General features: G+C 39.6%; 2 protein-coding genes across 2 annotated transcripts; one reads left to right on the top strand and one right to left on the bottom strand.

Annotated features, from left to right (window-relative positions):
* Positions 1 to 236: 236 nt before the first annotated feature.
* zhx3b (zinc fingers and homeoboxes 3b) lies at positions 237 to 10,946 on the bottom strand. Its single transcript, XM_048178360.1, is given in 4 exon segments — positions 237 to 1,757; positions 1,907 to 3,604; positions 3,606 to 5,305; positions 10,740 to 10,946. Coding segments are annotated over 3 exon segments (3,324 nt in total). The 5' UTR covers positions 5,145 to 5,305; positions 10,740 to 10,946; the 3' UTR covers positions 237 to 1,670.
* A 2,854-nt stretch (positions 10,947 to 13,800) lies between these two features.
* rab5if (RAB5 interacting factor) lies at positions 13,801 to 22,643 on the top strand. Its single transcript, XM_048178533.1, has 4 exons — positions 13,801 to 14,129; positions 14,858 to 14,961; positions 15,044 to 15,173; positions 21,962 to 22,643. The coding sequence occupies exons 1-4, from the start codon at positions 14,022 to 14,024 to the stop codon at positions 22,001 to 22,003; spliced, it is 384 nt and encodes a 127-aa protein (XP_048034490.1). The 5' UTR covers positions 13,801 to 14,021; the 3' UTR covers positions 22,004 to 22,643.
* Positions 22,644 to 24,894: the final 2,251 nt, after the last annotated feature.

Below are 24,894 nucleotides of genomic sequence, written 5' to 3' on the forward strand. Positions count from 1 at the left end.
GTTCTCTTGTTTAGCCAGTAGAGGTTGAGATGTTACTGATCTGCACACATATACACATGCCATGTAGTTCTGAAAATCATTCAGTCTCCAACAACCACATACAGAAGCCATTGCGATGCTGTTGTATTATTTTTTTTTTTTTTCCATCACCGATGCTTTACCTGGCTCTCCATGTGATCATGGGGACCAGGTGCATTTTTATGGAGCAAGGTGACTATGCAGAGGCTGCTTTGTGCTTTGCAGCCCCACCTTTTTAGAATTTTTTTTTTTTTTTTTTTTTTTTTTTTTTGCCTTTTGGCTGTAAAATTATGGCGCTTTTGTCAGTATTTATTTGGTTCTGTGCATCAAAGTCTGAAAGATGCTCCAGAAGTTTACTCCCAAAGTTATATTGTAACATTGTTGTATGTTCCCCTGATTGAGCATATGCAGAAGTGTTAATAACATTGAAAATTGGAGAAGAGGGACATTAACTTGGAGGTATGTGTAACGGGCTTGCGTCTTCGGATGCATGCATAAATTCTGTCATTCCCCCATCCCCCCCCAGTCTGTCTCTGTGGTTTAGTGTACAACAATTTTTCAATCTAGAAATATTACAGAAAGACACAGGGACCATAATCACTTCCTGAGTTTTGAAGAAAAGTCAAGGCCAAACCTCTTCAGAGGGAATTCACCTGCATTTATTCCTAATTAGCCAACATTCCCTCAATTACTTTTGAGTGTTAAATCCCTTTCCCTGAAACTTCTGTAGCCCTTCTCCAGTCTGTAAATTAGTTTCTGCTAATTCCTTGCATCATCATTCATGTGCCTTGGTGTATGTATACATATATACATCAACGAAAGATCCCCTGTTGGACATGTATGCCTTTTTCTATGCTTTCTTGCATCAGTGTTTTGTTACCAATGTTCTTATTTACAAACCAAGCCTTTTCTGTAATGTGCCTATGCTATATTGGAGGAAGTACACATTTTAATTTTGCTTTTCATATGAAACATAATCAAGCCTGAGAATAAAGTACTTATTCAACAATGAAAAAGTGATTTTTTTTTTTTTTCCAAGCCTGAAAATCCATGACCTTTTTTTATTAAATTTATTTTGCAAATAATATTTGTAAAAATCATACAAGCCTAAGCGTTCACACTGGTGAATCTATCATGATTTTACAGTTTTCTTTTACTTTCAATGAAATTTCAGAAAAAAAATGTGCTGTGGTATTGATGCTCACCTACAGCACACAACTTAACCTCTCTGAGGTGCAATTATGTCAAGTCATATTTTAAGAATTACAAAAGGGCTCAATGAGAGCTGTGCAGTTTACGCTTCATACACCATAATTTCCCTAAAAATGGCAATTCCTCTCCAGAAGTAGTAGAAAGAAAGAAATACACATCCAAGAAAAACTCTGGACTTCAACTTGGGCGTCTCGCTTCTCAAAGCCAATGTCTGTTTTCCCCTCTATTCTATCCAAATAGAAAAAGCAGCTGGCTGGTGAAGGGGTGTATCCTGACCTTCAACAATCCACACCATGTCTTGAACAGTGGGACAGCTAGTAATTCTTGGGTGAAAAAGAAAATGTTCATTATAGAAGAAATTTTTTTGCAGAGGTATCCTCCAGTGCTCCTGTTAAAGTTTCATCTGACATTTAAAAAAAAAAAAAAAAAAAAAAAAGCCTTCAAATAAAGGTCACATGTGCTGTAATCCCGTAGGCTGATATCTCTTTACATCCATTCATGCATAAACTCTCCTCCTCAGTCAGACTCTGCAAAAAAACAAACAGCATTAAACAAGAATGACTTTATAATGGACACAATCTGAGGGCTAATTTCTTTTAATCCCTCCGATTCACCCATCCTCAAATAAGCTACAATGTAATTCAATTGATGGCTAAGTTGGCAGAAAATGAATCACCTTGTTAGTATTTGTTGATATTTCAATTGTTGACTCTACGGTTTGATCCTTTGAGATTAGGCTGCTTCCTGACTGCCCCACCTTTAAATCTTCATGGTCTGGATTCTGTGACGTTAGAGCAGCTTCAGTTGGGGTTGCAGATGATGACCCAGTCATCACACTTCCTGTGTTCTCAGAGTTCCTTTCCTCCAATAAAAGCGGGGTCTTATTTGCAAACCACCGCCGTATTGACTCTTCACCTAACCCACTTGACTTGGCAATCTCCTCCAACTTAGTCTCATCTAGTTTACCATGTGTGTCTAGGTGCTCCTTTAGAACACTAATACTGGCTTTCTGAAAGTCTTCCTCATCTACCATGGTCTGGTAACTCTCAAGCCACTTGAGCTGACCATTCTTCAGGACATAGCGGCAATCTCCAAACCAACGTACTACCTCTGGTCGTGGTAGACCCGTTTTAGCTATCAGTTCATTGTACTGGGGACTGCTGGGCCAGTGGGTGCGTGCAAAGACTTGCTTCAGCAGGTGGAGCTGTTCAGGTGTTTTTTTACCTCGGTATGGGGAAGTCTGAGAGATAGATTGTGGCATCTTGGTAGCTTCAATCAGTTGATTTCCCTCAGGCTCACCTTTTCCATTAGATTCAGTAACTTTCAGCATTTTGAGATTGATCTTGATAGGGTTAACTTTTGGCTCAGTACCGGTCTCATCCCTTAGTTTCTCCTCTTTGACTTGTGTTTCTATGGAGGAATCTTCAGCTTCATGTGTCTCCTCATTGCTTGTTTTTTCCTTTTTTATTCCATCCCCCTCTTCCTCTCCCACTGTATCATCATCTTCCCTTTCTGCCTTCTCAGCTTCCTCTTTCTTCTTCTCTGCTGCTACCCTCCTTCGCCGCTCAGCAAACCAACCATGGATCTCGCGGCGAGTCATCTTGGTTTCTGCTCTTAACCGGTCAACTTCTTCACTAGATGGATCTGGGTCCTGTGCAAAGCTGGATTCCAAAGCACGAACCTGATGAGGCTCTCGCTCCTTGTACCGTATAGCCGTGAAATCTGGTGATGGGGGTCGTGGAGGACGCCGTGTGGGAGTTGGTGGTGATGATGTTTGTGAGGGGCTGAGAGGTGACTGCTGGGGAGTTTTGGGCCTCTCCGGGGTTGAACTGTTTTCTGACAGGTCTACAGCAGCAAGTGTATCAAGCTGGGAAATGCTACCACTAGCTGTAACAGTTTGACCACTGCCACTTGACCTTGAGCCCTTCAGATTCCGGAAGTGATAGCGGCGGTCACTGAACCATTTTCGTACTTCACGCACAGACAAACCAGTTAGGCTTATAAGTCTGTCTACTTCCTCTTGATTAGGAAACTGGTTAACAAGGAAGCTCTCCTTTAGGGCTGCCAGCTGTCCCTGGGACTTTTTGGTTTTGTTAAAGCTGGGGTCCAGGAAGTTATTGGAGGAGAAAATACGAGAGTTCATAGAGACAGGACATGGGGAGTCTGATTTACTTGGTATTGTGCTATCTGTTGTAGTTGTAGATGCCAAGGTAGTGGTTGGAGTGGTACTGGCAGACAGAATATTGTTCTTGCCGTTAATGTTGCTTTTAGCCTCAGAATTGCCTTTACCCTCACTTTTCACAATATTACCGTTGCTCTGAATGCAAGTGCCATTAGTACCTGGTGTACTGACCTTCACATTGCTGTTGCTATTTCGACTTTGCAGTGCTACTTCCACCAACACTGATTACACTAGCCTGGCTACATAAGCTGCTAGTACTACTAATACTGCTTGAACTGCTGCTAGCACTAGCACTGCTGCTACTACTGCAATTTCCACTACTACTGCTACCAACAGTGCCTAAAACCATGCTGATTCCTTTATCAGCTACCAGGGCTGCAGCAGGTCTGGCCTGCATCATAGGTTTTGCAGCAGCCTGAGGTTTGGGTGTGACCGCTAGTGCAACAGGGGCACTGCTGACCTGAATTCCATTAGCCATCATTGGTTGGGTGACAATCACCCCTCCTTGTCCAACCAGGCTACCTTGCAAGATGTGAGGGATGGCAGTTGTACCCAGAACTGTGATAGTTGGCTGAGTAGCAGTGTGGTGGGTCTGACGTTGCTGCTGGCCAATGGAAGGTGCTGCCTGTATGATTGTATTGAACATTTTTCTGCGGGCATCTTCTATTTCCTCAGGAGACCAGCTGATTCCTTGTTTTAGCCTCTGTGCTGTGAACCAGATCTTGATCTGCTCCTCAGGATACTTGGTGACAACAGTAAGGTAGCAAAGCTCAGCCTTGGTTGGATAAGGGAACTTGCTAAAGGATGTCTTTAAGAAACTGCTATTGTCCATGGATGCATTATAGGTAGGAATGCTGCTGAGAGGGATCATCACTTTTGGAAGATTCTTAGTACTTGATGATGAAGAGGCTGAAGAGGAGTGGGATGAGGAGACTGGAGCAGAGTGCTGATTGAGACTTGTGTTCTGCACAACAGACACAACTTGTGTAACAGCCGTCTTCAGCATGGGTAAAGCCCCAGAGCCATTAACAATCTGTATGGCTGATGGCAGAGCAACTTTGCTGGTTGCTCCACTGTGCACAATAGTGGGCACATGGGTGACTGTAACTGCAGGAGAGTCATTTTTCCCCACCGCTTTAGTAATAGAGGGTGGAGGGTCATCAGTGGCAGGGTGGGAAACAACAATCCTTTTGGGTTCTGATTTACCCTTCAGCATTTTCATGATTGGTGTCTTGGTTATGGATATCTCCGTTTCTTTAGAGCTAGTGCTTTCACAAGGTTCCATGCAAAGACTCTGCTCTACCATGATCCTGTTGTCCTTCTTTTTGAGCTGAAGTGTGGTGGTTAGTGTACTGGGATGGACACGGGCATTGTGCAGAGCTAAGCCCTCAAATTTTGCAGCACTTATCCCACAATCCACACAAAGAAAACAGGGGTCAATTCGGAAATCTGGGTGCCCACTGTAGACATGATCAAGGAAAAGATTTAGGTCCTGTGTCTCAAAGTTACATGGCTTACAAGTGTAAATGCCGCCATCTTTATGGATATCACCTGCTTCTTGCCCAGAGGACTCACCCAAACTTTCACTGCCTTTTGCACTTGTTTCCTCCCTGAAGGAAAAGCCAATATCCTTGGTTGGAGGGGACAGTCTGTCCCGTTGAAAGTCATCCTGCAGATGCATGGTTTTTATAGGAATCATGCATGGAACGGTGGACTTCCTCTTGCTAGCCATGGTTTTGTCTACTTAAGTCTCCAGTGAGATTCCAATTACTTAAGGTTATCCTGCTCTTATAGAACATCCACTGATAACTTGGTGATGGACATGATCATCAGTCCATTATAAAGTATTCTGTGTCCTTAACGGCAATGTGTATCAGGCATCAGAACAACAATCTGTAAAGACAAAAAACAACAGCATTTAACAACCACAGAATTCAAGATCAATTTAGTTATTATACTAACATAAAGAAACTGCCTATTGGCCTAACTGTTTTTCCCACTGAAAGAGAAGAGCTGCTTTGTCTGTCTCTTGATGGCTGAGCCACTTTCAAAGAACCTTTTACAGCCTCTCATTCAGTTTACGTAGAGTTCTCACAACCCATCACACCCCACTTTTCACTTCTGTAGTTTAAGTGAATGGCATACTATCAATCAAACCTGATCTAATGATACAAACAAAAAAAGTCAGAAAAAAACATTTCATTTCAACAATTAAGTTCAACAGTGTATTCACCAAACTAAAAAAAAAAAAAAAAAGCCACTGCAGTTCATTTTTGCTTCTAATGGCTTGTTAACAACTGCTAGATATTTGGGACACTTCTCTCAAATTCACTAATATTTGACTGCAGCAAGCAGACACCCAAGAACAGGGCAGCACAGTTTCTTAGCTGCAAGTTAACCCTCAAACATAAAGGGGTTTAGTGGGTCACAAATAGTGAATAGTGAAAAGTCTTCTGGGAGTACTACAACTTTACCCAATTCTACCATATTATATAAGGACAAGGAATGGTTTAGTCCAGTGATCCTCAAAAAGTAGGCCAACATAATGACAACGGTAGCACCATTTTACCGTTTCTACAGTTTAAAGTGAGCAGCGTGTCAAAACAACAGAGCGGTACACACCACAAGCCCTCAGGCTAGTTTATGGTAATAAACATTTGGCATTGCTTCTCTCTCACGTTATAGACATAAAGCGCCACATTAAGAGCTGCAGATGATGCAGTTATTTTGAACAGCAAAATAGATTAATGCTTTCGCTAAAACACTGCAGAAAATGAGAATGCAGCAAATACAATTATTTATCTGTCATACATATATGACTACGACCATTCAAATAAACAAGTTTTTTGACAACATTTTTCCAACCCGATCTCCTAGTATTATGTATCTATAGCATGAATTTATGTTTGTATTTGGCGTGCTATTTATACACAGATATTACTTTTTACGTGCATATATGATACGTTAACCCCTTGTGTAGGATTGGTGGTGTGGGTTAAGTGCATATTATATGTACACGAAAAATGCATATCCTATGCACGTAAAACACATGCGTATCAAACGCACAAAAAAAGTAATTTCTGCATATAAATAGCACGCCAAATACAAACATAAATTCATGCTATTGATATGCACTTTCATGAGATCAAGCTCATTTTTTTCATCTACATTTAGTTTTATTCATCAGCATGTTAAGAGCATTTCATAATAAATAATGTTATAATTGGGGAAATTTGTAGGGCAAGGAAAAGCAACTAAAACTTTGAAATTACAAGTTAACTTTATTTTCTGCTCACGATGAGGGTATTTACTACTGCTGCCCATATGGAAATGTATAACTATTCCAAAAAAGTATTGTCCAGACCACCACTGGGAAGGAAATATAGAGATGTGACCTCTAGGAACTGTAATTGAATACCCCTGGTTTAGTCTATTAACATGGTCTAGTCAGCCCCTGCTGGTAGATGCAGTAACTACACTATCTGGACCCAAAACATATTCTTCATTGATGGCCATTCAATATTATTCATGTATTCTGACTACATAAAACTTCTTCCAAGCAACATATAAATCACTTTTTTTTTTAGTTTAGATTATGATTTTCCAGTGCCCAACTTAGAGGGCTCTTAAAGATGCAAAATATACTTTTTTTTCTCATTTTTTCTGTCTGATGTTATTGACAACACACAGTAGTACCAAACTTCACAAGCATCTATCTTGAGCTGTGCACGTTCTTTTGGTGGCATCAGACAATTGCCATTGTCATGATATAATTTTCCTGCAGTTTCAGAGTGATTAGTCACATGGCATATATGGCTCAAGTTATTGCCTCAAAAGTTCTGAGCCCAGAAGCAAAGATAGCAGATTCTAAATCGCGTACTTCTAGGTGATCATGTGTTTGTCGGAGGGTAAGTGAGGGGTTCATCCTTGCAAACAGAACACACTGCCACGTATCTCCTGTTTTTCCCAGATGGAAATGCCCTTCATTGTAGCTTGCAGTGTTGCCATTCAGTTTTGCATGAGGGGCACGGCCCTGCCAACACTGCTGGGTCACATAACCAACACAAAGGGGTTGTGCGGTAGGCGGGCCTCACATCCATCATGTGGGTCAGACCCTGAGGACGAGAAGACGTGTGGGGGCAGGGCAAGTAAGTTTGGTCTGAGGTGCGAGCGTGTGTGTACACATGTGTTGGGAAGTTGGGGAGGGGCCATTAACTGTTGCAGGAAGCAGTGAGGTGTTTCAGCAAGGAATTTTTTTTTGCCTTGATACCAATTCCCCATCCCTACCCCCATCACACACACCCTTTTTTCACCCTCATCCAACAATCACAGAGCCGTTACCCCCCCATCTCCTCCTCCTCCTCCTCCTCCTCTCTGGCTCACTCCAAAGACTCTGGAATGTTCCACCATGAGCTATTTAGCGAGTGGTCAACCTGGGAGCCAAGCTGCCGTTTGCGTTGAGCGCCTCTCGAATAAGCTGTGGATACATGAACAAGCACTATAACATACAAAACGAATGGATTGTATGCCAATTTGTTTGCTTAAAAATTACCCGACAATACAAGAAAATATTCAATATTGAGTGGACAAATTTACAAATTTGTTACTGAAAACCACATATTGATCAACCAGTATTCTGACATGCTAATAAAATAACTTTGGGGTCATGGACTTGTTTGGCAATACCTAAATGTAATGCATACCTGTCTGCAAGAGTGCTGATCTTCTTTACCCTTGAGCAAACAAATCTGTTGACACTAAAAAGCATGAATAAAAACTATTTCAAATGTTTGCGGCCTATATATTCAGACAAGTACCGTCCTGTGGCTTCAGACAGAACATCTTTGTCTCTCTGCCCGGAGAACACGTAAATAAACAATATCACATGTCCTGTGTGACACAATAGTGCCTAAACTGACCAATTCTTAGCCATGCGGATGTTTTAGAGGCAGCGTTATGCATTGATAAACATGGCTTCGTATAGTTGGGGTTACAATCTATTCTCTATCTGTTACGTTTGCTTTGGCGAAAACACATGTACCCCACCGTCAGTTTGCCTGCTCACCTCCCCTCCCCCATTCCCTCTCTCTCTCTCCCCTTCAACAAGTTCAGCCCAGTCTGCAGGGAGACGGGTCGTCAGCACCACTGGTGTGTTACTATCCCATGGCAACCCCCCCCACACACACACACACACATACACACACACAAAACTCTGTTTCACATACACACTGAATTAACGCACTAATACACGCAGTGGTCAACCCATGGATGGCGTTCGGTCCCTGGCTCTCACTGGCTTGTTTTTCAGGACGCTGCGTGTGGCGAGAGCAGGCCCTGATCTTATTTCAGGCTGTGTTAGATAGGTGTGGTTGTTATCACTCATTGTCAATAGCATGGCGTTCCCTCATTCCCTGGTCGTAGCCCCTCATTCTGAATGGCATGTTGACTTTCAAATGAAAATGTGTTTCAGCTAACATGAACGTGCATTTTTTAACAGTCAATAAATTGTAGAGATTTCATAAAAGTTAGTCCGATTTGGGTTTTTTTCTACTGACAGTTTGCTTTGAAAATAAGACCTCTTCGTCAAATAGACCAAAAGTGGCATAGTATGGCTTTTTGTCATGTTTTGCTCAGTTTGGTTATTATTACAAATGCAACTACACCAATGTCATTATAATAAGTCCAAAGGTGCCATGAACATTGGGCTTTTTAAATGCAAAGTGGCACAGATTCGATGTCGCCAGCACCTAAGGTGTTAAGGCTCAGTTAAAAATGGAAGAGTGAGGGGAAAAAAATGGCGGCACACCACACGCTCTGCTGTCCAACCTAAAATGGCTGACATCACAGTCTCCTAACCAGCGAGGCAGTGCAATGCCAGCTCCTGCTGACCAGACCAGAGCCGCTAGAACGCACAGCGCAGGGACCCGCAACCCTTGTCCTGATTTCAAGGGAAGGGAGCGCTTCCATGTTTTGTTAGGGGACAGATTTGCAATAATCCCACCTGGAAGCTGGGAAGAAGGAAAGGAAAGTAAAACAAGGAAGACATTCTAACAGAACCTTTAACTGGGCATAAAAGTGTTGAGAGTTTACTGATGATTTAGGGTTTTTATTTCTTCCTACAGTCATAGAAGAACGATAATAGTGTTAATACATGAAAACAAAGCCTATTATATCAAGAGGTTCAGCACAACCAAATATTTTCAGGCGACTGTCATTCCTAACATACAAATCTGTTTTCAAGGTAATAGCTCTGAATACTACGTAGTTGTGCGTCACAGTCATTTTGAGATGCATTTTTACATTGGCCATGACCTTTTGCTGAGGAAGAAAGGCCCGTGAAGGTGTTAAAACTTTTCTTGAAGCAAACACCAGGGCCTGCAAGTTCACCACAGACAGCCTTGAGCTTCAGGACAGGAAACTGACTTCATGCGCTTGATGTTCATTTTTTACTACTAAACTTGACTTACTGAAAACAATTTGCCACCTCTAAGTGTGGATGATCATTCATACATTTGACACTAGTAAGTGACTGCTTTTGAAATGACTGATACTGACAGATACTGATGTTATAGTGGAGGGTGGACTAAGGAAAATGTATGAATAATACAATTTGATGATAGCAAATAAGATCTATAACAAATGGGAAATTTAAATAAACACTTGTCAAATTTTATAATAACATTAATTTAGCATTTTCCCCATTTACAATTCAAAACGGACAATGTGCACCATCCATAAAGAAAACTACAGGTATATCTAAAATCTGACAAATATTTGTTTTGTTTATCGGTCAATCTGGCTCAGTTATTGGCCGATGCCATTATCTTAAAATGACCAAATATTGCCCCATATTGTTCACTAAACATGACTAAAATGTGTCAGCAATATATTCTGAGTTCTGATCACATAAGAGTTAATACAAATTAGTTATCACTGACTAATCTGGAAATATTAAAGGAATAATTAACCAACCAACTTGATAAATTCAACTTTAAGATGAAACTATTAAAAGCAAATTAGTTGAACATGATCTCAACACTAGTAATTCACATACATATTGTTAGATGTATGATCTCACACGTGTGCCACTGATCAACTTTAATGTATATGAATACTAATATTATGAAATATGATCACATATTTAAAACCATAACCACAAACTACATCTCCACCCCTTCTTCCTGTCGCCATTACACACACACACACTAACTCCTCACTCACTCACAGAGCAGCAGTCAGTCACTTTAAATGTATCAGTGCAGTATAGCTGCTGTAATGATAGATTGTGACGTCGATGTGTAACAATAAAAGTCAAACACAAACTCACCCGCGCGCACGAGCCAAATCCCGTCAGAGGCGCGCAGCTTCAGCTGCCATACACACAATAAATACAACTCAGGTCAGCTTGTGCTGGAGGATACAGTGATGAGTGTAACACAAAGGCCCTTCACTCTTGTTTATGTCCAGTCGAGTGTGTGTGAGAGTGTGTGTTAAACACAGACGGGGAAAGAAACTCACGCCGCACGTCACCAGCGGCAGTGTCATGTGACTGGATACGTCACTGGCATCCGAAGCCCTGATGATCAGCTCATGAATATAAACTGATAATGATGAGTAATTAACATTCATACACAAAGATACGAAATGCATCACTCATTGTCATGAATGAAAAGTTATTTCTGCGAACAGAAACGAGTGAAAAAGTTTGAGGGAAGTTTAAATTACAGTGAAGTAATAGCAGTTAAGCTAGTGTAACTTGTTTCTGTGGTTAGGGCTTTGCTACAAAGGTCAAGTGAGGTAATATGAATGCTGCAGAAATAAGGGGTGTAGGTACAGTGCTTTTGAAACATATTGTTGCTTGTGACTGTGAGTGCAACCCTATTAAATGTAAAGGCAGCTCTTTTCATGTATAAAGACTCTAAGCTGTGCATCAACAGCATGACAGCGTTGTTGAAATGATTGGCTTTTATATTGTCAATGAAGCAAATATTATGTTTAAAATATTTACATGTACTCATTTCACAGACGCTTTAATCCTAAAAAAAAAAGAGAAGTAGCCTATACAAATATTTACTTTGCATTTAAAGGATTAGTTCACTTTCAAATGAAAATTTCCTGATAATTTACTCACCCCCATGTCATCCAAGATGTTTGTGTCTTTCTTTCTTCAGTCGAAAAGAAATAAAGGTTTTTGATGAAAACATTCCAGGATTTTTGTCCATATATATATCTAGCGAAACGATCACTCATTTTCTAAAGAAAAAAACATTTTTTTATACATTTTAACCATAAATATTCATCTTGAACTAGCTCTCTTCTTCTTCTTCTTCTCTATTAGAATTCCAGCAGTGTAGATGCTGCTAAATGTATTACTGCCCTCCACAGGTCAAAGTTTGAACTAAATGTTATATACTTGCACTAGCATATTGCATATGACAATTTAGTTCAAACTTTGACCTGAGGAGGGCAGTAATACACTTAGCAGTGTCTACACTGCCGGAATTCTAATAGAGAAGAAGAAGAGAGCTAGTTCAAGATGAGCATTTATGGTTAAAATGTATGTACTCACTTGTGTAGGTATTGATATTGTTTATGAATGGCTATGTTGCCTGATGTGCTATTGTATCCCATTTATTTATTTATTTATTTTTGATGGAGCTATTCTGGTGTCTATTTTTTTTTTTTTTTTTTTTTGAAGGATCTATTCTGTGTGATTGTGTGATTTACTCTTGTCATTCTTTAATTGTGACCTATTACCTACCTACCTTGAACTGAAGTTTGTGGACTGATTATCTGATTGCTATAATCATGATTGTGAGCACCTGTGGATTTATAGTGCATTTTCTATATTACTATTGAGAGTGAATGAAATTGTTATACTGACGAAGGTGAAGAGCCGAAACGTTTGTCATCTTATCTCCTGTGCACTTCAATTAAAGTTTTTTTTAGAGTGCAGACCTTTTTTGTATTCTTAATTTGAACTATAGGTCCTGGCACCTGATTAGCTGGGAGAGCGCGGTGAACGTCTTAATTGGTTAAAATGTATAACAATTTTTTTTTTTTTTTTTTTTTTTAGAAAATGAGCAATGGTTTCTCTAGATAAGACCCTTATTCCTTGTCTGGTATTGTTTAAAGCCCTTTGAAGCTGCAATGAAACTGTAATTTTGACCTTCAACCGTCTGGAGGCCATTGAAGTCCACTATAAGGAGAAAAATCCTGGAATGTTTTCATCAAAAACCTTAATTTCTGATTAAGGTTTGAAGGACTGAAGAAAGAAAGACATGAACATCTTGGATGACATGGGGGTGAGTAAATTATCAGGAAAAGTTTATTTGAAAGTGAACTAATCCTTTAAGCTCTACCAACTAGAGTAGGCTATACATATTGCAATTCAAATGTAGCCTATATAATGCATTTTACTATAAATATACATTTAAACCAAAACAAGGGCAGTCAAGGAAGTGAATAATCTTGATTAATAGCCGTATAATCATCTTTAGAAAGATTTCAGACCAGTCTTTAGAAAGCAGAATGAAAAACAAATGCCACATTCTCTAGCCTACTTCATGTTTTATTTATTTATTTAGCCTTAAACTTATTTAATTAGTATCTCAGTTAGTTAACACACAACCTTGAGCAGCGCTAAAATAAAGGCAATCAAAATAAAATGCATTGTCAATAATTCTATTAAACTCTCTGGCACCCCCTTCCGGCCCTGGGTTGACAGGCTCATAGGGGTTAGATATTGCTGTGTCATATGAAGCGCGACACCGCGTGAGGTGTTATTTTTTAAAGTCTTGTTATGCATAACGCCCGTATATTTAAGGGTATATTTTCTATATTCACAATATATCACTGCCATCTTGTTGCTTTCTACATAGCTAATAAAAAATATTAAAGACACAGTTTTTCATTAAACATAATTTTATTAAGCATGCTGTTTAAAATTATTAAGTGAACAAAATACACAAAACGTGTTTTTTGTTTTTTCGTGTTTTTTTTTTTTGTTTTTTTGTGAAACAAGAAGAGCCACGTGGCTATTTCGTCCAACACTGGAAACTTTAGCCTACCTGAAGAAACAATAAAATCTCAGAAAAAAAAAAAATCTGAAAAACGATTGTTTAATTCATTAACGTATTAATTTGCGTCACAATTCCTGTTATCTCTAGAGGTTATTTGCTAGTTTTTATATAATTATTTTTACATCTAGATCTTGTAAATACAATGATTTGCTATGCTTATTTTACTTTGTAATGAAAAAAACACACAATATATGCAAATGAGTCGGAGCTGAACTCCTTCACTTCATTCATTTACTAACGCTCTCTGAAATTGCAGTAATTATCGCTTTCCTGTAGAGGGCGAAACGCATGCGTCTGATACCAGTTCTGCGTTCTCATTGGCCGAACGTTGAGACGTCGCATTCGCTCATTGGATGGTATGGCAAGGTCATGACTTCGGTGCGCATGCGCAGAGTCAGTTCCCTGAGCTGTGTCAATGTGGGGCGAAAAGCAGCAGTTCTGAACGCTTGTAGAAGATTTTACAATTTGGATCAAGGCTTTTAAACATCAGGTCGCGTGTTTTATCGTGTTTACACAGACGAAACATCATGACGAGCAGCTCAAAGCGGAAAGAGGAGGTTCATGTGGTTAATGGAGGAGTAAAGCAGCCCACATGGAGCAAAGCCATCAGCTGTAAAGCAGTGTGGGACGAGAAGGTCTGATTTACACTCACATCTCACGCTCCAGTCATGTATGTAGGCTACTACATGTGTATATGTGTTTTCTATAATGTGTCCTAGCAGAAGCAGACGCGTGTATGTGAATGGTGAACTGTGTTCGGGTTTAGGTGTCATATGTAGGGATTGGACTGTTTAAAGGAGATTACTGCTGGCGTGTGCTGCGCTGCCCCCCTGTATTATCATATAGCATATATATATGTGCTATATATAGCACCACAGATACATTATAGATACACACATTTTATATATATAAAATGTGTGTATCTATAATGTATCTGTGGTGCTACAGAAACAGAAGTGTGGTTGGGATAAATGATCTGATCTGATTTGTTAGTTTGAAGTTGTTAGTTTTATCAGAACTAAACTGCTGTTTTATACACTTTATACACACTCAATATTTTTACTTTCAGGAGAAAATTTCCCAAAGTCTTCATCTTGTCAGAATCAATTGTTCATTAAACATGTTTTACTCTTCTAACCCCTTTGAGGAACTTGTTTTATTCTGTTAATACTTTTGAAAAGGTTTTTAACAAAGTAAATCCAAATTTATTCATAAGGTTTTTTTTTAACCTAAACCTGGCTCTCACCATGAATATAGCCATAGAAGCTGGGATGGCGTTAAAAAGGAAAGAATGAAAAATACACAAATGTTTATGCTTTTCTTACTTTTCCACCTATTGTTCCTTGTTTTTTTTAAATTTCAGGATGAGTTTTTAGATGTCGTCTACTGGTTCCGACAAATCATCGCTGTCATATTGGGCGTAATCTGGGGTGTCGCTCCTCTGAAAGGGTTTCTGGGTATAGCCATGTGAGTACTGACGTCCTCAAACTGAACACTTTATCAAATCATCCGTGAATTATAAATGTCTGTCTGTGTTTGTTTCCTTCAGATTCTGTGTAATCAACGCAGGAGTTCTGTACGTGTACTTCAGTAGTTTTCAGCAGGTGGATGAGGAGGAGTACGGAGGAACATGGGAGCTCACCAAAGAAGGATTCATGACTTCATTTGCTTTGTTTCTGGTACATATATTTTGGCTATCTCCTGCTAAACCTGTTATACTGTGTTTGAACTGATGCTTTATAGAGTCACCCAAAATATTATGGAACATTTTCTGTGAATTTTTTTTAATACTACAGAGCAGTGGAGGATGAAGTACTTGAGTAAAAGTACAGATACAAGCCAGGATTAGGCCTTCGTTCAATTGGGGCAGCTTTTTTAAACGTGTCTTTAGAAAAAAAAACATTACTGGTGTGCATTTTGAGACAAAACAATGGCGTTGATATATTTTAAGATATTTTAGTGCAATTTGCTCTCAGTTAAAACGGCTCAAATATGCATTTTAGTGTGGGACTAGGCTTAAGCCTTGTCTGTGAAACCGGGGGAAAAAGTATTCAGTAGACCTTTTCGATTTTACTTGAGTAGAAGTACAAAAGTACTTGATTTTTAATGTACTTGTGTATTAAACGTACAATGTACTGTTTACTATTTTGTATACTCCATCCTAGTATAGGATGGAGGGGGGGGGGTGATTGTGCAGACACTTATGTACTGATAAGAAAATGTTTTACATCATTAACAAAACTTGTCATGAACTGATAACTACTACTGATAATTACTGAATTCAAGTGTGCAAACAAGTGAAAATAACAAAATATACAGTAGAGATGCACCGATGGATTGGTCGCTGATATTTATCAGCCTATTTTTGATCAATTTAAAGGAATAGTTCAAAAATCAAAAAATGTTGTTAATTCTGTAAGTCTGTCATTAATTTCTCACCCTCATGTCGTTCCAATCCTGTAAGACCTTTGTTTATCTTCGGAACACAAATGAAGATATTTTTAATAAAATTTGAGTGAATTCTGTCTCTCCGTTGACAGCTACGCAACTGACACTTTGACACTTCGGTTTCAAAAGTTCATAAAGAGATTGTAAAACTAATCCATATGAATTGAAAGCTTTAGTCCAAATTTTCTGAAGAGACTCAATCACTTTACATGATGAACAGATTTAATTTAGGCTTTTATTCACAAATAAACATTCATCAACTTGCACATCAGTTGTGGTAAACAGAAGCTCAAGCATGTTTGCTTGACATGAGAACCAGTTCATTCTCGTGTGTTACGCAGCTCATTTGAGCTTCCATAAGAACCAGTGAGGTTCATTCTCATGTGTTACGCAGCACGTTTGAGCTTCCGCAAGAACCAGTGAGGTTCATTCTCATGTGTTACGCAGCTCGTTTGAGCTTCAGCAAGAACCAATGAGGTTCATTCTCGTGTGTTATGCAGCTCGTTTGAGCTTCAGCAAGAACCAATGAGGTTCATTCTCGTGTGTTATGCAGCTCGTTTGAGCTTCAGCAAGAACCAGTGAGGTTCATTCTCATGTGCTACACAGCTCGTTTGAGCTTTCGCAAGAACCAATGAGGTTCATTCTTATGCAGCACGTTTGAGCTTCAGCAAGAACCAATGAGGTTCATTCTCGTGTGTTATGCAGCTCGTTTGAGCTTCCGCAAGAACCAGTGAGGTTCATTCTCATGTGTTACGCAGCACGTTTGAGCTTCAGCAAGAACCAGTGAGATTCATTCTAGTGTTACGCAGCTTCCGCAAGAACCAATGAGGTGCATTCTCATGTGTTACGCAGCACGTTTGAGCTTCCGCAAGAACCAGTGAGGTTCATTCTTGTTACGCAGCTCGTTTGAGCTTCAGCAAGAACCAATGAGGTTCATTCTCGTGTGTTATGCAGCTCGTTTGAGCTTCAGCAAGAACCAATGAGGTTCATTCTCGTGTGTTATGCAGCTCGTTTGAGCTTCAGCAAGAACCAATGAGGTTCATTCTCGTGTGTTATGCAGCTCGTTTGAGCTTCCGTAAGAACCAATGAGGTTCATTTTTGTTATGCAGCACGTTTGAGTTTCAGCAAGAACCAATGAGGTTCATTCTCGTGTGCTACACAGCTCGTTTGAGCTTTCGCAAGAACCAATGAGGTTCATTCTTATGCAGCACGTTTGAGCTTCAGCAAGAACCAATGAGGTTCATTCTTGTGTGTTACGCAGCTCGTTTGAACTTCCGCAAGAACCAATGAGGTTCATTCTTGTGTTACGCAGCACGTTTGAGCTTCCACAAGAACCAATGAGGTTCATTCTCATGTGTTACGCAGCACGTTTGAGCTTCAGCAAGAACCAATGAGGTTCATTCTTGTGTTACGCAGCACGTTTGAGCTTCAGCAAGAACCAATGAGGTTCATTCTTGTTACGCAGCACGTTTGAGCTTCAGCAAGAACCAATGAGGTTCATTCTTGTGTTACACAGCACGTTTGAGCTTCAGCAAGAACCAATGAGGTTCATTCTTGTTACGCAGCACGTTTGAGCTTCAGCAAGAACCAATGAGGTTCATTCTTGTGTTACGCAGCACATTTGAGCTTCCACAAGAACCAATGAGGTTCATTCTCATGTGCTACACAGCTCGTTTGAGCTTTCGCAAGAACCAATGAGGTTCATTCTTATGCAGCACGTTTGAGCTTCAGCAAGAACCAATGAGGTTCATTCTCGTGTGTTATGCAGCTCGTTTGAGCTTCCGCAAGAACCAGTGAGGTTCATTCTCATGTGTTACGCAGCACGTTTGAGCTTCAGCAAGAACCAGTGAGGTTTATTCTTGTGTTACGCAGCACGTTTGAGCTTCCGCAAGAACCAGTGAGGTTCATTCTTGTTACGCAGCTCGTTTGAGCTTCAGCAAGAACCAATGAGGTTCATTCTCGTGTGTTATGCAGCTCGTTTGAGCTTCAGCAAGAACCAATGAGGTTCATTCTCGTGTGTTATGCAGCTCGTTTGAGCTTCCGTAAGAACCAATGAGGTTCATTTTTGTTATGCAGCACGTTTGAGCTTCAGCAAGAACCAATGAGGTTCATTCTCGTGTGCTACACAGCTCGTTTGAGCTTTCGCAAGAACCAATGAGGTTCATTCTCGTGTGTTATGCAGCTCGTTTGAGCTTCAGCAAGAACCTATGAGGTTCATTCTTGTGTGTTACGCAGCTCGTTTGAACTTCCGCAAGAACCAATGAGGTTCATTCTTGTTATGCAGCACATTTGAGCTTCAGCAAGAACCAATGAGGTTCATTCTCGTGTTACGCAGCTCGTTTGAGCTTCCGCAAGAACCAATGAGGCTCATTCTAGTGTTACTCAGCACGTTTGAGCCTCCGCAAGAACCAATGAGGTTCATTCTTGTGTTACGCAGCTCGTTTGAGCTTCCGCAAGAACCAATGAGGTTCATTCTAGTGTTACTCAGCACGTTTGAGCCTCCGCAAGAACCAATGAGGTTCATTCTCGTGTGTTACGCAGCACGTTTGAGCTTCAGCAAGAACCAATGAGGTTCATTCTTGTTACGCAGCACATTTGAGCTTCCACAAGAACCAATGAGGTTCATTCTCATGTGTTACGCAGCACATTTGAGCTTCCACAAGAACCAATGAGGTTCATTCTCATGTGTTACGCAGTACGTTTGAGCTTCAGCAAGAACCAGTGAGATTCATTCTAGTGTTACGCAGCTTCCGCAAGAACCAATGAGGTGCATTCTCATGTGTTACTCAGCACGTTTGAGCTTCCGCAAGAACCAGTGAGGTTTATTCTTGTGTTACGCAGCACGTTTGAGCTTCCGCAAGAACCAATGAGGTGCATTCTCATGTGTTACTCAGCACGTTTGAGCTTCCGCAAGAACCAGTGAGGTTTATTCTTGTGTTACGCAGCACGTTTGAGCTTCCACAAGAACCAATGAGGTTGCATTCTCATGTGTTACTCAGCACGTTTGAGCTTCCGCAAGAACCAGTGAGCTTTATTCTTGTGTTACGCAGCACGTTTGAGCTTCCGCAAGAACCAATGAGGTTCATTCTTGTTATGCAGCACGTTTGAGCTTCCGCAAGAACCAATGAGGTTCATTCTTGTTATGCAGCACGTTTGAGCTTCAGCAAGAACCAATGAGGTTCATTCTTGTTACGCAGCTCGTTTGAGCTTCCGCAAGAACCAATGAGGTTCATTCTTGTTATGCAGCACGTTTGAGCTTCAGCAAGAACCAATGAGGTTCATTCTCGTGTGCTACACAGCTCGTTTGAGCTTCCGCAAGAACCAATGAGGTTCATTCTTGTTATGCAGCACATTTGAGCTTCAGCAAGAACCAATGAGGTTCATTCTCGTGTGTTATGCAGCTCGTTTGAGCTTCAGCAAGAACCAATGAGGTTCATTCTTGTGTTAGGCAGCTCGTTTGAGCTTCCGCAAGAACCAATGAGGTTCATTCTTGTTATGCAGCACGTTTGAGCTTCCGCAAGAATCAATGAGGTTCATTCTTGTGTTACGCAGCACGTTTGAGCTTCAGCAAGAACCAATGAGGTTCATTCTTGTTATGCAGCTCGTTTGAGCTTCAGCAAGAACCAATGAGGTTCATTCTTGTGTTAGGCAGCTCGTTTGAGCTTCCGCAAGAACCAATGAGGTTCATTCTTGTTATGCAGCTCGTTTGAGCTTCCGCAAGAACCAGTGAGGTTTATTCTTGTGTTACGCAGCACGTTTGAGCTTCAGCAAGAACCAATGAGGTTCATTCTCGTGTGTTACTCAGCACGTTTGAGCTTCCGCAAGAACCAATGAGGTTCATTCTTGTTATGCAGCACGTTTGAGCTTCAGCAAGAACCAATGAGGTTCATTCTTGTGTTACTCAGCACGTTTGAGCTTCCGCAAGAACCAATGAGGTTCATTCTTGTTATGCAGCACGTTTGAGCTTCCGCAAGAACCAATGAGGTTCATTCTCGTGTGTTATGCAGCTCGTTTGAGCTTCAGTAAGAACCAATGAGGTTCATTCTCGTGTGTTATGCAGCTCGTTTGAGCTTCAGCAAGAACCAATGAGGTTCATTCTTGTGTTACGCAGCTCGTTTGAGCTTCCGCAAGAACCAATGAGGTTCATTCTTGTTATGCAAGCACGTTTGAGCTTCAGCAAGAACCAATGAGGTTCATTCTTGTGTGCTACACAGCTCGTTTGAACTTCCGCAAGAACCAATGAGGTTCATTCTTGCTATGCAGCACATTTAAGCTTCAGCAAGAACCAATGAGGTTCATTCTCTTGTGTTATGCAGCTCGTTTGAGCTTCAGCAAGAACCAATGAAGTTAATTCTCATGTGTTATGCAGTTCGTTTGAGCTTCCGCAAGAACCAGTGAGGTTCATTCTTGAATTACTTGTTTTTATGAAATGTAGTGGAGTAAAAAGTATATCATGCTTTGGAATGTAGTGACATAAAATTTTCCAAAAATAAAAAACTCTAAGTACATTTTCAAGTATCTGTACTTTAAGTGAAGTAACAAAGTAAAGATTCTTTTACTGTCCACCACTGCTACAGAGCATAAACTTTAGTAGGATAACTGTAGAACAAATATATCTGGAAACTTTGTCGGTCCTGTGTTGAGTACAGTCTACACTATTAGCATTAAAGTATTTTGTAATTTTAAAAACTGAAACATTGCACTACCATTCAAAAATGTTTGGTCAATAAGATGTTTAATGTTATTGAAATAAGTCTCTTGTGTTTAGTAAAAAATAAATTGTGAAATATTATTACAATTTAAAAACTGTTTTCTATGTGAATATACTGTAAAAAATTAATTTATTCCTGTGATCAAAGCTGAATTTTCACCATCATTACTCCAGATTTTAGGGTCACATGATCTTTCAAAAATCATTCTAATATGCTGATTTTATGATTATCAATGTTGAAAACAGTTGTGCTGCAATACATTTTTTTAGGATTCTTTGATGAATGGAAAGTCCAAATGAACAGCATTTATCTGTAATAGAAATCTGTAACATTATAAATGTCTTTACTGTCACTTTTGATCAATTTAAAGGGTTAGTTCACCCAAAAATGACATTTCTGTCATTAATTACTCACCCTCATGTCGTTCCACATCCTTAAGACCTTTGTTCATCTTCAGAACGCACATTAAGATATTTTTGATAAAATACGAGAGGTTTTTTTTTTATCTCCCATAGAAAGCAACAAAATTACCACATTCAAGGTCCAGAGAAGTTGTAAAGACATTGTTAAAATAGTCAACGTGACTGCAGTGGTTCAGCCTTAATGGTATGAAGTGACGAGAAACCTTTTTGTGATTTCATCACAAAGATCTTAATTTGTGTTCCGAAGATGAACGAAGGTCTTACGGGTGTGGGTAAATAATTAATGACAGAATTTTCATTTTTGGGTGAACTAACCCTTTAATGTGTCCTGATTGAAAGTGTTAATTTTCTTAAATGTACTGATTCCAAACTTTTGAATGGTAGTGTATTGGGTGGAGTGGTGTAATATTTTAAGAAAATACTTCAATATTAATTATTATAGTTAAGTTTTACATGGTAGGTAAAATTAAGCAAATTAGGAGCATTCCCACCTTTAATGAAGGAATGTCACAGATCATCCCGAAATCAAAATAAAAGTTACATTTCGCATAAGATGAATGAAGCCTGTTTTAGACTTCTTTTCCTTTTTTTATATGACTGTATATTCATGGTACATATCCAGTAAATTCTCATGATATGAAATGTTATTCATTTTACTGTAATGAAGGAAGTCATCCTGTCTGGAGACAGCATTGTTTTTTTGTTTTTGTTTTTTTTAATCAACATACATTACATTAATTTAGTACCACAAATAATACAGTCATAAAATATTGTTTTAATTGATTATTAATGGAATGGGGGATGTGATTCCTGTTGGTTCTGGTGGTTGATTCAGCTTGTTAGCTGATATCTAATTGTCTGATAAATGTATGGGTTTGTTTGCAGGTGGTTTGGATAATATTCTACACGGCGCTGCATTACGACTGAGGACGTGCAGGAAACCCATAGTCCTGGAGAGACAAAGACGGACATTTTATTTAATTTAAAATGGAAGGGCTGTATCGAGCTACTTCTCCAAGGTGTCTGTATATGTTACCAGCAGCATGTGTGAGCCTTGAGGAAGAGGTGCATCATGGGTACAAGACATGATAATAACCTTCTCGCACCCAGGGGTCATTGAATTTTTAAGCTAATATTGTCCAGTGCACTGCCACGGCTAATGGGTTAATAACTGTTATTTCCGTTTGTCCTTTCTGCTTTTTCTCATTCAAATGCCACCGTATCGAGCAGGATTTAACTTAATTTTATGTTTTTGTTTATTTCTTTCACGATTAGCTTCCAACAGATTGTCTTACTCTGTTATGAACAGTCAAATCGAATAGGAGTGTGTAAATTCTGTACAATTCATTTTATTGAATCCATAATGTATTAAAGAATTTCTTATGTCTGTTGATGTAACATACTTCTCAGTATTTTATAGTGTATTCATGGAAATGGAAATGCAAATGTTCTGAATGCTTGTTATGATTAATAAGATGTACCTGAGGCTGTAGAGAGACTATTTTCTGGCTGAAATGTTTTGGAGAATAAAATAAAACCTGGGCATTGTCTGCCCCACACTTTTCAACAGATGTTCTGCTCACATTCTGATGGACATTTTATCCTTTTTTTTCTTTGTAGCTTTACAAATCCAGTAAAGTTGTTTGTTTGATAACTCTATTGAGAGAAGCCCTGTATTTCTGTTTATTTAATATATAACCCTTAATGTCTGGTCACATTTACATGGTTGTTGAATATTAACAGGTGAATCCTGTCATTTCAATAGGAATCCACGCGATCTGGAATTGGGAATTTCACATGAGGGCGAAAGGTTTAGTTTAGCAACGGGTTCGCCATGTTGGTCAACGGTTTGAAAGTGACGTGTGTGGGCTGTGCTTCATACTTTGTTCCACGGTTGACAACAGGAAATTGACCTTTTTTGGCAGCGGAATTTTGCTGAAAAAAAAATTGTACGCCAGTCAACTCTCTGTTGGTTAACGCGTGACAAATTTAAACCTGTTGCGAAATCTGAGGGGAAATATGCCCACGAAATTCCTGAACGCATGGATTCTCCATTATAATTTCGCTGAGCAACTGTAAATGTGACCGCACTTTACAGTCACAATGAAATCAAAATTGCCATTTCTTTCTTTTTTTTTAATATTGCTGTGTTTATAATATTTATGATTTGTTTAAAATTCATGTGTCCTTTTTAAATCAAAATAACGAACTTCCCCTCCTTACTGGTGCGACATTTCTTATTGGTTTAATGGAATATTGCAGTATTTATTATAAATGATTTTTTTTTTTTTTTTTTTTTTTTAATTAAAGTGCCTTTTTAAATCAAACTACTTCTCCCTACTGGCGCAAGGGCGGGGCAACCTGTCACTCACATGAGATTGATCAATCGCAAACCACAACCATCCAATCAATTCCTCATGGACAAAATCGAGCCCCACCCTACATTTTTTCTTGTTTGATAAGCCATTTTGTTTATGCAAAATGTGGTGCAATCCATCTCAACCAGGGGGCCAGAGGATGACTTAAAATTGTTTTAATAGCCTACTGTTGTAGCCTAATTGTTTTTAAATGTTTTTCCTCTCTGTCTTCCCTCCTCTCACATGAGGTAGCCTAATTTTAAAAGGTGTAATTTTTAAAATGGAGAAAAGTCATGTAAATTAATAAAATATTATAACTCTATCAACATTTTTATAATGAATATAAATTTTCTAGTTAGGCTGTGCCAAGTTCTAAAAAAAAGTAGGCTACATTGGGTGGAAATTTTGAGTAGGCTATATCCTTAAAGGCCCACTGAAGAGTGTTGGAGCACACAGCATTATTCAATGTGTTGACGTAATTTCAACTGAAACAGGAAGACAGGACAATATATCAAACAGCCCCGCCCCCTTTTTTAAATAGCCATAGCGTTTTGTTTACGTTACAGCTTGCCAGAGCTGTTAGAACCTCTGTTTCCTTCTAATCTCTAACCGTTTCTCCAAATAATGTCCTTTATATCGCTTATATACAGCATTCTGTGCAGAATTCAAATGGGTCCGATACCTTTTGTGGTCTGCACCGACTCACGCATATGATCTGCTCTGTGCTCTCGTGTCTCTGGACTGGAGCAGACTGTGCTGCTCGCGTTGCGGCGGTTCATGTGACACTAACGCGAAAACGGACTTCATTCGCGTCAAAGGAAATCATATTTACACTGTCTGAATCATTCCCTATTCTCTATAAACTGGACTATGTGCCATTCACCATGTAGAAACTTGTAAATGTGAACAAATTACCGATTTCAGCCGCAGCTTCAGTGTCTGTTGATAGTGTAGGAGGGGGCGGGACTTCAGATTCTAGATTAATCGGACCGAAGATTTGACGAGAAACTGAAGTGCGATGTGATGTCATGAAAATCTGTGATCCATTTTAGCGGAAGTGAGAGACTAAGTTTTGAATGCTTATATCTCCTAAATGCGAATTTTGTCATTGTTTTGGAACACACCAGCTTATTCATAACCTTCAAGGTACAATATATAATTTTGTCCGCTAGAGGTCGCTAGAGGCCTATTCAAAACAAAGGCGTAGCTTGATGACACCAAGTTTGAGCGTGGAATCTTGGGACATGTGGTCTCCACCTCAACGGACGGTGTAAAAGAATAGGGATAGGACTCGGGAAGAAATCATGTTCATGGATGAGATTATCAACATTACTGTAGTATGAAGCAGAGCAGGATCGAGTGTTGTGGGAGCTGAACGAGGCCGCTGGAGCGATTGATCAACACACGCCTCACGAGCAGCGGGACTTTTATTATGACACAGTCACCGGCGCTGCTTCCGCT

Source organism: Megalobrama amblycephala, linkage group LG24, assembly GCF_018812025.1.
Source record: "Megalobrama amblycephala isolate DHTTF-2021 linkage group LG24, ASM1881202v1, whole genome shotgun sequence".
Taxonomy (NCBI): Eukaryota; Metazoa; Chordata; class Actinopteri; order Cypriniformes; family Xenocyprididae; genus Megalobrama; species Megalobrama amblycephala.